Source organism: Lynx canadensis, chromosome B3, assembly GCF_007474595.2.
Source record: "Lynx canadensis isolate LIC74 chromosome B3, mLynCan4.pri.v2, whole genome shotgun sequence".
Taxonomy (NCBI): domain Eukaryota; kingdom Metazoa; phylum Chordata; class Mammalia; order Carnivora; family Felidae; genus Lynx; species Lynx canadensis.
The window spans coordinates 60,332,082-60,345,820 of record NC_044308.2 but is presented as its reverse complement, the minus strand read 5'-3'; the positions used below and the strand labels follow the sequence as shown (position 1 = coordinate 60,345,820).

General features: G+C 39.5%; 1 protein-coding gene across 1 annotated transcript in view; it reads right to left on the bottom strand.

The window, feature by feature from the left end:
- Window positions 1-680: 680 nt before the first annotated feature.
- TTBK2 (tau tubulin kinase 2) overlaps window positions 681-13,739 on the bottom strand; it is a 124,935-nt gene continuing 111,876 nt past the window's right edge. The window contains 2 exon segments of the mRNA XM_030318393.1: window positions 681-7,732; window positions 11,248-12,521. Coding sequence (XP_030174253.1) covers window positions 7,270-7,732; window positions 11,248-12,521 — 1,737 coding nt within the window. The 3' untranslated portion in view covers window positions 681-7,269.

The window sequence follows — 13,739 nt, the reverse complement described above, 5'->3', positions numbered from 1 at the left end:
CACCAGGTTATATTATTTGGACTACTCTGCAGTTGAAATGTTAAGAGGCACATTCAGATTAGTTTATGGCAGCTTGAGTTATTTCTTAATTTCTTTTAGAAACACGAGAGAGGCAGCTCTTTGGATGTTGCTACTCACTGAGAAAATCAAGAAAGGGAAACCAGGCAGAGAGCTAGACAGTTGGCAAGAACACTCCAGGCTGAACCACACCAGGCGGGGTGGAGCAGTGCCCATACAGGTGCCTCCTGAGAGTTCCTCTGGTTCAAAGGAAGGTCGCAGATGGAAAGGAGAGGGTGGTAGGGAGCAGGAATCACTCTAGTGATACAAAGGGCGTTTCCTGCAGAAAAGGAGAAAGTACCTCCAGCCAGAGGATGAAGGAGTGAAAAGGAGATCTTAATACACACAGTTTTGTTACTTCACCTTCAGTTTTATTACATGGGAAACCATCTCCTCATATCCCAGAACTCTCGTTTTTATCTGCAGGGATACTGAACACCTAGCTTCTATTCAGTCCAGGACTTCTTTTTCTAGGTCACCTCTGGATGTGGTACTGCATTTATAGTAACACCTTCTGTTCCCTGTTGATCTTGTAACCTCTGGTGCATTCAATAACTTTATTAAATCAGAAAAATTTTATTTCCTGCTTTTGAAAGCAAACCATCACACAAACAGAACTAGAGTTTGCATGCGGAATGAATATTTTATTACTAGATTATAAAAATAAAATACAAAATAATTTTAAAACAGAACTTAAAACACTGTACAAAGCTTTAATATGATACAAATGGGAAAATTAAATAAATAATTACACTTTTATGTACAGATGGCCTATACAAAAGCACTCCGTGTTTCTGCCAATACTCTTATGTCCTTGGTTGCCTGAGCAAAAATGCATAAAGAGGGCTGCTTGGAGGGAAAAGGTCAATACAATACCTTTGGAGGTATTTCAAAGAGCAACTTCTCATCACTCTGATTTCACGAAGAGGAGGAGAAAGGGAGAAAACTGTGGGATTATTAAAGTCTTCTATTCTACCTTACTGGTCTTGCTTGACAAGAAAATTCTTCTAGTTTGTGGTTCAATCTGATATAACAGTTGCCAAGAGTTCATAACTTTCAAGAATTATATCTAGTCAAAACTAGATGTTTCCCCCTCCCTCTTTTTTCCCCAAAACTGTTAAACTTGTAAACAAATGGCCCAATGAAATCGACACTGGCAATTTTAGGAATGGAGTCAGGAGGGGGACCAAGAACTGTGCAGGAGGGAGGGAGTGCATGGACTCCACGTGGGTTCTCTGATCTGTTCTCTTCTTTGTTCAATTCACTCAATCCAATTTCAGAGCTGCAGGTGGCACAGTGTTGTGATCTTCCTAACTATTTCTGAATGCTTTTTACCTTAGTGAACTAACTTACCTATCTTGTGAGTCATTTAAAAAGAAAATCGTTTTGAAAAGTCCTACGGGCTTTCCTTTCCTGGGAAAGATGGCAAGAATTTTACTCCCTAAAATAAATCACATTCAAGCTCTAGTAGCCTTGTTTATCTCTTATGGGTGAGTGAAGAATACCCAGACTCCAAATATGGTGAACTGCTGTGAATGAATTTTGAAGGATTTAAAAATGTGTATTATAAGGTGGGGAGAAAGTATCATATGGCAAGGATAGTCTATATTAAAACCTTGGGTTTACTCAATGTTTTTAGCTGGGTGAGTGAACATTTTTGTACACAATATGAAACGGTATTAAACTACTGAAAAGAGGCAAAATTCCTATCTATCATTAGTGTGTAAAATGATGGCATTGGCAAATTCTATAGTCACATGGGCTCAAAGATTTGCCTATGGAATCCTACTCTGTAGGTCAAGGAACCCAGAACCACTGGCCCAGAGTATCTAAGAGACGTGTCAGCATCACCAGTGATACATACTATGCCCATACTGTCACTGCCAATTGAAGAGGCAGGCTCTGTGAAAGTTTCACAGGGTAATGAAGGAAAAGGCTTCACTTGTTTTACATGTCTCCTTAAAACCAAAGATCCAGCAAAGCGTAAGAAGTATTCAAATTATTACTAAATGTTACTTGTTGGCTATTCCCTTTTTTGAAGATTGTGTATAATAACCACAAAGTGATCTTGATCTTGTCACACATTTCCATTTTCTGATCCAAATTTGCTCAAGGGGAATAATTAAACATCAAACTTACATTTTAAAAGTCAGAGCAGATAATCACAACTCAATTAGGCAATGTAGTGATGGGCCAGGACGCTAATGTCATCATTTCATGTCCAGCCAGGGATTTCTCAGGGACTGAGGTGTGCAGCATCCAAATTCTCCTTTAAATTAATAGGGATCCTTGTCCCTTGTCCTGGAGTCACTTAAAAACTACAGGAATTCCCATATACCTCCTGCAGTTCTCCATTGCACTGCTGGCAGCAGATTCTGCAGGCTCCCACGACTATCTGGGTTCACTTTCTCCTAATTCCAAAGGGATAGCCAAACTATTGAGAAATCTAATGGTGCGACGTTTCCACATTCCTCCCACATCCTCGAGGTGTACACCAGAGTTCTATCGGATGAGGACAGGGAAGCAGGATGTCCTAAAAAGCACCTGGCATTTTCTGTGCACCACATATACAGTCTGAGGACTGCAGCTGCTGCATGTTCCCTTCTGTAAGTTAAGGTCTAAATCTGCACCTCTGGATTCAGAACTTGGGTAAATATTGACATATCACGACTACCACTGTGGTTACGTGCCTCAATCCTGTAATACTTTTTGTATTAAAACATAGATGAGTAGCTCTTCTGCAAATAAACTGTACAGACCCAAACTCAAGAAAGTTAAACAATGCCACTGTCATCAACCATTCTATCTCCTCAGTGATACAGGTGCCAAAATATGTCTCCGTTTAGGCAACGTCCCAAAACATCTGTGGTAAATGCACATAAACAGAAATGGGCAGAATATAAAAGAGTGAATGCAAACAAGTTAATTCCAAAATACATGAACACGAGAGAAGAAATGGTTCGCTGACATATGACATGTTTGGATAGATCTAAGGGAATGAAAAAAGTTTTAAAATGTAAAAAACTTTGATCTCCCAAGACTAAATCTAGACTTATCTACAAATAAATATATTTTCAAATAGCCAGAATAAGATGCATTTTTTTCCCTAAGTCACTAAATTCTGAATTCCCAATCCTGTTTCTCCTTTCACCAATTCCTAATGTTAGATTCAGAATGTAGTTCCTAGAACAAAGAACCCTCTGGGGGAAAAGCATCTGTTTTTAATTCAAAACTATGGGGTATAGAAAAACTAATTATAGTTTTAACTATCTGCGTGTGGGTTTATCAAACATGCACCAAGGTACACTTTTTCCTTGTAGATTGAATGCAACCATAGAAATATTTGCATAAAAATCTGTAGCCTGGAAGGAATCTCTGATGATGACCAAAGAACTTCAAGTTCCCCTAGTGGCTGGGAGCTGAAAAGAAAGAGATACTGCACAACTAGTCCACTGAATCAGGAAGCAGCTCAGATTTGCTTAGTATTTTAAAGCAAATAATACAAAGTGGATAATGACAACAGTGGTATCAATGACCATTTTGCTACTTATTTAGAACTGGACTGACTTGGCAACTTTTACAAAAAAACATTCCCTTCACAACATGCAACTTAAGAAACAGTAAATATGATGGTGCCCTTGGTCAGCAAGGCCAGCTTGCATACCAAGTTGGGAATAAGGGCACCTGCCCGAGACTTACCATTCAAAGATGTTTACATGCTGTGCTTTAAGCTTACGCCTGATATGATCCAATTTTCCTTTGTTCACTATACATTAAAGTTAAATACCTTTATGCTGCGCAAAAGATTCTCAGGTGAAACTTTAATATTTCAAACAGTCTGTACACCCTGGAGATTTGGCAGCATAATGTAAGAAGAATGCTACCTACAGGGAATGAGCTAGTGCTAATCCATTTTCTGCTCCACACATAATTCCAGAGACTAGACATGACGGTGTAAGGGCAAGTGTGACTAGGGTTTGCCATTTTGTTGTGAGAAGAGAAACCAGGAGGCACTTGATTTTCAAAAGAGAATTTTAACTTTTGCCCCATACTATGTTTAGTATAGTTTGGCTGGACTTTTAATTAATGGCCACGTTCCTTAGGTAGAATAACCAAACTGATTTAAAATTGCTTGATCTGTGTTTGTCACTGAGATCTGAAATATGCCAACACTAAAAAAAAAAAAAAAAAAAAAAAAACACACCAAAATAAATAAAAAAGAAGGAACTAAAACAACAACAAATAACCAACCCATTCTCCATACCATAACCTTAAAATAAAACAAAAACAAGAATCCTTGGGCCAAAAATGCTTTGCTCAGGGCTGCCAACTTCTCTTTTTAGCCTGAGACCTCTAACATTTCTAAAAGCACAAACTATGCTTTTAAAAACCATGAAGTAAATCGCTGTATCAGCTAGTCCTTTTAGGTGGACCTATTGATACTTAAGCAATAACTAGTCTGTTTTCTTTTGAAAGTATCAGAGCAGAACATCTTTGGTTAACTCTTTACATGCAAAATAAAATATTCTTATACGCTGAGGCTATTTCTCTCTGGATCTGGAGTTCGTCAGGGCCATTTAGAAAAGGGGGCAACACAGTAGAAAAGCTGGGAGAAAATTAAGAAACCATAGAGAGAAAACATCCAATCACCATGTTGCCATCACTGTCTGTTTTGACCGCTAGAAGAGAAACACCAGTTAAAAACAACACACACACCATAACTGCAGCCTCATCAGCTTTCCCAATGACTGGCACATTTCAGATGACAGGGGTCAGGATTTAAAGCTGGCTACCCTTAGCACAATTTAACTAATACAACAGAAAAAAGATAATTCCTTAATTGTAGATAATTAAGGAATTGTAGATAATTCCTTACTCCACTCCCCCACCACCCAAAAAAATTGTGAGATGAAAAGAGGAATGAAGAATGGCAATTTTAAGACATTAAAAAAAATCAATTTATGTCAGACCCATGATTATCATTCCAGTTTATCCCCTTTAACCATAAGGACAGAATTATGTGATTAACATGACAAATTTTTGAACGAGTATTACAAGCATGTCCTGGTAATTTTTTCCCCTATTAAAATCTTTTAAAAGTGAAAATTAAATAACCTATCTTGGCTCGAAGGCTGCCAACCCTTGCATTATTACACAAAGAAGGCAAGAAGAATCTGAAATGTCCCATGCCAAGAACGTATTTTCAGAAAATGAAGACAGGCAAGGCCCAAGTGTACGCGAGGCACACAATAGAAAGGAATTTCACCATCTGTGATCTTGAAATTACAAATGGAGAATGAGAAAGAATGAGTTTATATAAGCATATGGTTCTCTATATATTTATAAATATTTATATCATTTACCATGAAGACATGCAAGTAGTGTTATAGCAACTATTATACAATATAATACAGAAGGACTGGTCTTCCAATATTACAGTTGCTTTAGTTAAACAGCAAATATGTCTTATCTATTGCATTCCTCTGTAGTGCTTGAAACCGGAGAGAAATTAAGATTCCACACTATGCTACATTTCTTATGGGAGATCGTATAGGACTCAACAGTGCTTTGAGTTTCGTTTTGTTTTTTGTTTTTTGTTTTTTAAAAAAAGCTCAACACAGATAAAGAGAACGAGAGAAGTTCAGTGCAGCTTCAGGGCAGCTTTGATGCAGCATTAGAATGTATTCACTTAGTGAGGAAATACACTTCTTTCTTTCTTTTTTTTTTTTTTTTTTTTTTTTTTTTTTTTTCCCAATTCAACCATGTTAAGCTTTGGCAGCAAACACAAGGTCAAAGAGAAAGCACAGATGTTTGCTAGAAGGCAAATTTCAACAGCAAGCAGACCAATTTACCTGACCTCAATAAGGTCTTTACAACACAAAACACCTACAGAGTAGAAAAGAGCCCATTTGAAAAATCTAGCATAATTTACTTTTGCCTGATTCCTGTTACTAGAAGAGTGAAATCAGAATATGCTCCTCCTCACAGCTTTATAAATTGAGGTTACAAGGAAATCAGGTCCAAAAGCCCAAATATTCAAACTAAAGCACAAGAGAAGCAGGTAATAAAACATTAAAAGATAAATACTGAGCCTAAATTTATTTCCCCAGATACTTGTTCCTTATTGGCTAAATGTATAAAATACAAAGTTTGAGGATTATAAGCCTCAACAACGTACCTAATTTCTCTCTATTTTTCTTTCTAAATATCTAAAAGCATGAAGTCACACTCCACAGCAGTGTATTTCCCTGGTATCATCTTGGAGGTTGATATTGGAAATAGCTGGTATCTGGAAGACCTAAGAAAGTAAGGTCTACTCTGGTCGGTCTTCCTTCCATAAGGAGGAAACAGAGGGGAAGAGGGTTCTTTCGTCTTGAATGGTATTATCCTCACTCTGTTCCTCTCTCCCTAAAGCACTGAAGCCTGGAAAGTAGCTCTATTTAGACTTCTTCCTTTACCTAAGTTTCAGTAGTTCTTTTTCACAATAAAAATATACTAAGAACTGCCGCTCCACAGAAAAATATTCGGGGACTAAAAAAAATAACTGGATTTGAAGTTTTCATCATGTGCTGCTGAAAGCATATTAGAATGTATCGTTAAAATTAGAGAGACTGCATCAGGTGAGATACACTAACTTTAAAAACTGTGAAATCCAGGGAGGGTAGTAGGCATGAGGCAAAGTAAAGGTGTGAACTCTCAATACACTAGATAAATACACAAGCCATGTGTGTATGAGCACTGGGTCTCCAGCAAACAGACTTGTTATATATCCTAATATTAGAGCAATTCTGACTCCCCCACGTTGGGAAGTTTGAATAAAAATATTAAAACAAGAAGTTTCACTTTTGCTATATAATCTTTGAGCAATGCCTTAAAAACAAACATACCAGGCCAAACCCCTTAAAATTCCATTCCATCTCCTTCCTTTCACTCCTTTGTTTCAAAGGCAGCTAAAAAATAAGAGTTCATTTAATCTCCCCCTTGGATTTTGCTGGATTGCCCCTTCCTATGCAAAGGCATGGATTCCTGATCTGCTTGCTGCCTGCCTTAGGTAATTCCTTATCATATATTTATGTCTTCTTATAAATAATTTATGTTACTTTCTTTTGTAAGAGAAGATCAACACTGATTTTTTAAATAGACAGTACAAGGACACACATGCATCAGGTTTAGGAGGAAGACCTCACACCTTTCCGAGATGCAGCCCAGTTCCTATCTGCTGAGTTTAGTGGCTGACTTACTCTTCCCTGGGGGGGCTTTAGTGCCGGCCGAGTGGTGGTGGAGGCTGCTGGATCCTTTCAGGCCATTCTTGCTGGGTTTGCAATGCTCCTGTTGGCAGGACCTCCTGGAGGAGGAGGATCCTGAGTGGCTGGGAGGTGACTTGCTTCTCCCCAGATGTGGGGATGAACTCCTCTGGTCATGGTGGGGCCGTCCAGCCCTCGATGGTGAGGAACTAGATGTGCGAGGCAAGGAAGAGCTTCGAGGAGAGGCACTGGGACTTCTGCGAGGGACAACTGGACTCTTGGGTGGTGTTTTTGGATTGTGAGGGGATCCTGGACTCTTGCACTGAGTAGTGCTCCGGGGTTTCTGAGTTCCATTTTGAAGAATTTGGGCCAGGCGGGAGAAAAGGTCTGAGTCGGAATTGCTACTCCCTAGGACTTTGTATCTGCGGAGCCTTAAAGGAACAGAGAAGAATTCTTTTCATTTTAACTCATTTCAAGTGAGTCCAGAAAGTCACAATGTCCCAAATGATAATGTATCTGATGTGAGTCAAGTCAGCAAACACAGGAAACAGAGTTACTCTTTCACATACCAGTTGTATGACCCTAGACAAATTATTTAACCTCTGCTAGTTTTTTTCAAAAGTATAGTTGACATACAATGTTATATTAATTCCAGGTATAAAGCACAATGATTTCACAATTCTATACATTATACAATGCTCACCATGATAAGTTTTGTCACTGTCACTATGCAAAGTTATAATATCATTGACTAAATTTCCTTTGCTGTACTCCCCCCTTCACCTACTTTACCCATCCCTCCCACCTCACTCCCCTCTGACAACCACCAATTGTTCTCTGTATTTATGAGTGTCTGTTTGTTTGCTTGTTCATTTTGGGTTTTTTTAGATTTCACATATAAGTGAAATCAGATGGTATCTGTCTTTCTCTGAATCACTTCCTTTGGCATAATACCCTCTAAGTCCATCTATGCTGTAAATGCCAATCCATGGTCTTTCTTTTCTATGGCTAAGCAATATTCTATTACACACACATACACACACACTCTATATCTTTATCGATTCATCCACCAATGACACTTGGGCTGTCTGCATATCTTATAAACACAGGGGTGCATTATATCTTTTCGAATTAGTGTTTTGTTTGCTTTGGGTAAATAGCAGTGGCATTACTGGATCATACGGTAGTTCCATTTTTCATTTTTTGAGGAAATCCCATACTATTTTCCATAGCTGCTCCATAAATCCCATCCTCAGCAGCAGTTCACGTAACCTCTCCTAGCTTTTAATAGGAATGCTATCTACCTCCCAGGATTACTGAGCAGCTGAGAACAGTGGCCCAAGTATTTAGTTGGATGTCTGCCATTCAGAAGCACTTAAATGTTGTTAGTCCCTTTCCTCCTAAGGCAGGTTTGCTCTTCAACTTGAAACATCTCTAGCATGTTAGTAAGTGAGAGAGAGAGAGTAAACCATTTTGTTTAAGGCTCCCATGACAGAAATGTGGCATGTGCATATGCAAACATTAAGCCCCACAAATGTAAGTCTTCAACATGAACTATATTCACCAACAGCAGGAAATACAGATAAAAGTATTTTTCAACCTCATTTAATACTTTCCAAAAGGAAAAGAGTAGTCACTGGTTTATTGGGGCCTCAGTTTCTGCCCTTGACAACAGTCTGAGATTCAGCAGAGCTGGGTTTGGGGGCTGACTGCCCTGTCTTACTGGCAATGGACCTGGGCCTTAGAATTCTAAATCTAGAGAATATTCATATGAATAGCAGTATCTTCTCTGCCCTAAATGTCTTTCTGTCTTGGGCTAAAAATCCATTCAGTTAAAAAAGAATTTAAACCGCAAACTGCAGACATGCCACTCCTTATAGAAGGAAGTGGGAGAATTTCCAAGGTTGTATGATCACTGGCAGGATGCAAGGACATAAACAGCCACCATCAATCACCATCATGTGTCAGCAACAAGTTACTCAATTTTCTCTCCTCCTCCTTTTCCACCATCTACTTATTCAGACATGATGAAACTCACTCTGGTTAAGCCTACCCTCACGGATCTTATGGTAAAACTTGAAGAAGGGAATAAAATATGTCTTCTGTGCCAGGACCTAAGTGGGAAAGTTGCATTTCTGCTGAACTCCCAGATGAAGTCCAGACTGGTCAGCTCTGTAATATCTGGCACAATGCCACATGCTTGGCTTGGTTACCAAGTGCTACATTTGAGGGACATGTAAAGTGCTAAATAATAAATGATAATCAAGATTTGTTTGTTGCAGTCCAAAGCATCTCAAGCCACAGACACATTATCTCTATTAAGTACAGAAGAAAAGCAGAAGGAAGAGGGGATGTGTGGCTACTGTTCATGGAATCACCTTTAAAATGTCTCAAATGACTGCAGTTTACACATCACCATTCTCCCCATGGAACTGTAGTCCCACTGGCACTGAAAATCCAGTGTTTAGTTACCCTTGAACATGAAACCTTAGGGCAAGTCTAAACTTACCATTACCTTGGGGGAACAAGTTCTGCTGGGTAATGATACAGACAGAACCTCACTTTAATACACTTCAGAGTCCATATAACAGGTGGAGACCTACTACTGTACTACCTATAACAGGCTCTAGTTTTCAGGTAAATGTATTCTGATTTTCACCTTGTTTTAGGTAAAAGGTCATCCTTTTTCTCTTTCTTCTCCAAGGGTTTAGACCCTTCTAGTCTGTGAAAGTGAGTAATGGCTCCAAGGAAAGCATTCTTAACTGGTTCATCACCTCCCAATATTTCCCCCCTTCCTTAAAACAGAATCACTCGGGGTGCCCGCATGGCTCAGTCAGTTAATAAGCATCCGACTCTTGATTTCGGCTCAGGTCATGATCTCAAGGTTCATGGGTCCGAACCCCTTGTCAGGTTCCACACTGATAGTGCGGAGCCTGTTTGGGATTCTCTCTCTCTCCTTCTCTCTCTGCCTCTCTCCGGCTTGCACACACATGCAAGCCCACACATGCTCTCTCTCTAACTAAATAAACTTAAAAAAAAAAAAAAATATATATATATATATACACACACACACACACACACACACATATATATATATATATATATATATACACATATAAATAAAATCACTCTGTGGTCAATTATACATAAGAATACTTCAATAAACAAGTATAACATACAGTAAATATTGAAGTAATACTTTTGTAAGGCCGTATGTATCAGGCCTAGGAAAACTGCCCACAGGGTTTTTGCAGTTGCTTAATTCATTATAATCAGATAAACAACATTGTTACCATGACCCGTTCATCAAATTATGGACACAGGAGGTGCCTGGGTGGCTTACTTGGTTGAGCGTCCGACTCTTGATTTTGGCTCAGATCATGATAACAGGGCCATCGGATTGAGCCCCACACTGGGCTCTATGCTGAGCATGGAGCCTGCTTAAGATCTCTCTCTCTCCCTCTGCCCTTTTCCCCTGCTTGCACACATTATCTCTCACTCTCTCTCTCTCTCTAAAATAAAATTAAAAAAATTATGGACACAGTCTTTTTCACTAGAGTTTGACATCATAATGACATCTGTTATAAAGGAGTATCTAGTTAAAATGGACTAGAAGACAAGTAACCTTTGTTGCATGCTAATTAAACCCAGCACAAAGCTCCGTATGTATGCAACCTTATTTTATCCTCCCCAAACCATGAGGCAAACGTAAGACCTGTTTCACAGATGAGGAAACTAAGGGTCACACTGTGAGAAAGTGGGAGAGGCAAGAATTAATGTGAATCACTATGATCCCTTTTATACACTGGGCTATAAAGGCTGGAAAAGGCAGGGAAGCAAGTAGATGATCAGAAACAGGCAATGAAGAAATGAAACGACTGATATATCATAATCAAGCAGACACAGAAATAACACTACACACTTAACACAGAACACATGGCATTACCTGGCTTCTACTCCAGGCCTCGTCGGGGGCTTTCCTGGTGGTGGCCGAGGCAAGAACTGAGATGAAGTTGCGGTACTAACTTGATCTGTGTTGACCCATGAAACTGGCCTTGGAATTTTGCTCTTTCTGGACTGGGAGATGATGGGTGACAGAAAGCTGTCTTCGGCTGATCTGCTCAGGTGCGAGTCTACAGCCAGTCTTGAAAAGGGAGTGAAGACTTCCTCCTCAGAAAAGGGAGCAGGAACAGTAGCTAGTCTCTCCTCTAGCAATTTATCAGAGGCACTTGAGAGGTCCCCAAGGAAAGACTTGAGTTGCCTTTTTTCCACAAGAAGCCTGACTAGGTCTGGCTGATAAGCTTTCTTTTGGAGGAGCTTTTCTTTTGCAGAGACTGGAGAGGATGATTCAAAAGTTGAATCTATTTCTTGTGCTAAAACAGGGATTCGGCTGTGTCTAGTTACAAAAGATGACTTAACCACATCCTTTCGGGATGGGGGACAATGTTCACTCTCTGAAACACAATGAAATAATTCTCCATTTCTAGGGGCAATTTTCTCTCTCTTACCCTCTTGGTGCAAAAAAGTAGACACGTCTCCCTGATGACCTGGCAAGTCTTCACTCCCGATGTCATCATCCTTAGATAGCTTACTTTTTTGCATTGCTGCCACCTGACCTATCTGTCCTTCAACATGTGAGTCAATGACTCGTGGAGAAATTTCTGAAGTTCCAACTGCCAGAAGCTTCATTATCTCGTGATTTTTGTCTTGATTTGGCACCACACTAAAAGTCTGTGTCTTTGTCACATCAAGAGGTTCAGTAGTAGCTGAGTGATCCCTTTCCACAGTTACCAAGTCTCCTGGAAGAGAGGCGATCTCAATATAATGCTGTCCTTTACTTAACTTCTCATCTTCATTATCTGATCCTAGAAGAATGCTTTTCTCTTCGGTTTCTCTAGGGAGACTCTCAAATTCTCTCACAGCCAGTCTGTTATGGTCAGCGAGGTCTTTTGGTTCCAGGTCTTGAGATTTGTTACTCTCTCTAATACTGGGTAACAAGTCATGGCCAATATGATCTATCTGAAGCCCCAAGTCTGTTCTGCTTCCTCCACTAGGAGGTTCACCCTCTGTTACAACTAGGCCAGAGAAGTTCTCCCGTGGAGAGTAAAGTTCTACAGTGGGCTCAACAGGCTGAAGGTCTCTCCTCTCTGGCTGCTGACCATAGTGAAAGCTTCCTGAAGTTGACTGTGTGGATGCCACAGAAGGTCTAGGAATTGTAATCTGGAGACACAGAAGAAAAAACATAATGCAATAATGTGGAATATTAATGAAGATGGATGATTTGAAATTTAATACTTAAAATTCTAATTTATTAGAGGAACATAGATGTTGACCAGGTCTGTCCAACTCATACCTAAAATGAACAATTCTCAGTCAAAGTACATGACACTTAAGCTCCCCTACTCAGGAGCTACATAAAACAGTCTCTGTCTAGGCTCATCCCTGCCTTTACTTTAGCCTGCTCTGTGCTCTGGAAGATGAATTTCTACACACTGCACTATCCAGGCTCCCTTGCCTTCTGATTTCTGGTTGGGTTTGCCCAATGGGAAGCACCAACAGAGAATCAGAGAGTTGAGGAGAGAAAGGTCTGGGTATTAATCCTCTCTGCTTCCTGCCCAAGGGACAGGAGCATTGGTGGTGACTACATTCTACCACTTCTGGCCATAGCTGCTGTTGCATGGCGCTTCTCCCAGCTTTTGCTCCCTCTTCCTTCTCTTGCAGGACTCAAGATAAAACTGACTCCCTCTACTGACGGTCCTGTTGGTTCTCTTTAGTCTATCCACACATCCGTAAAAAGTTGTTTTCATTAAATTCTAAGCCCCCTTCAGTGTGCCAGCTACTTCCTGCCAGAATCCAGATATAGGATTATAGGAAAAAATCATTGGCAAATTACTCTAAGTTTAAAAACTCTGGATTTACATGCATTTTGTTTCCCATAAATCCTAGCAATCAAACAATGTTAGGAATATTTTATCTTCTTATAAGCAAAGACTTGCAAAGATGTTTCCTAATGTTTCATTAGTTTCTTTAATTTTTTAAAGACAAGCCTATGATAAATTCTACCGTCCTTCCACTGAGGTCATTTCAATTCTATGTGAATGAGATACAGTATCTAGTAAGAATGTCCTTTCTGAAGACTCCTAAAGTTTCTACATTTTATGACATGTAAGAAAAAAAAAGTGACATGTAAGGAGAGAGAAAATGTCAACCACATACACTGATAAGGAAAAAAGCCTTTCTGAGAAATCAAGTAAGTCAAATTACTTAATGAAACCAATTATGTTTTGGGGAAACTATGGAAATTGGCCTGAATTCAAAGCAAAATGAATGTGGAGCTGTCATGGGAGACTTCACTTAGATCCCATCTTAATCCAAAGACATCAAGAAATGGGTGTAGTTCCAGAGTCAGAGAAACTGTCTGGATTTTTTTCCTCTGTG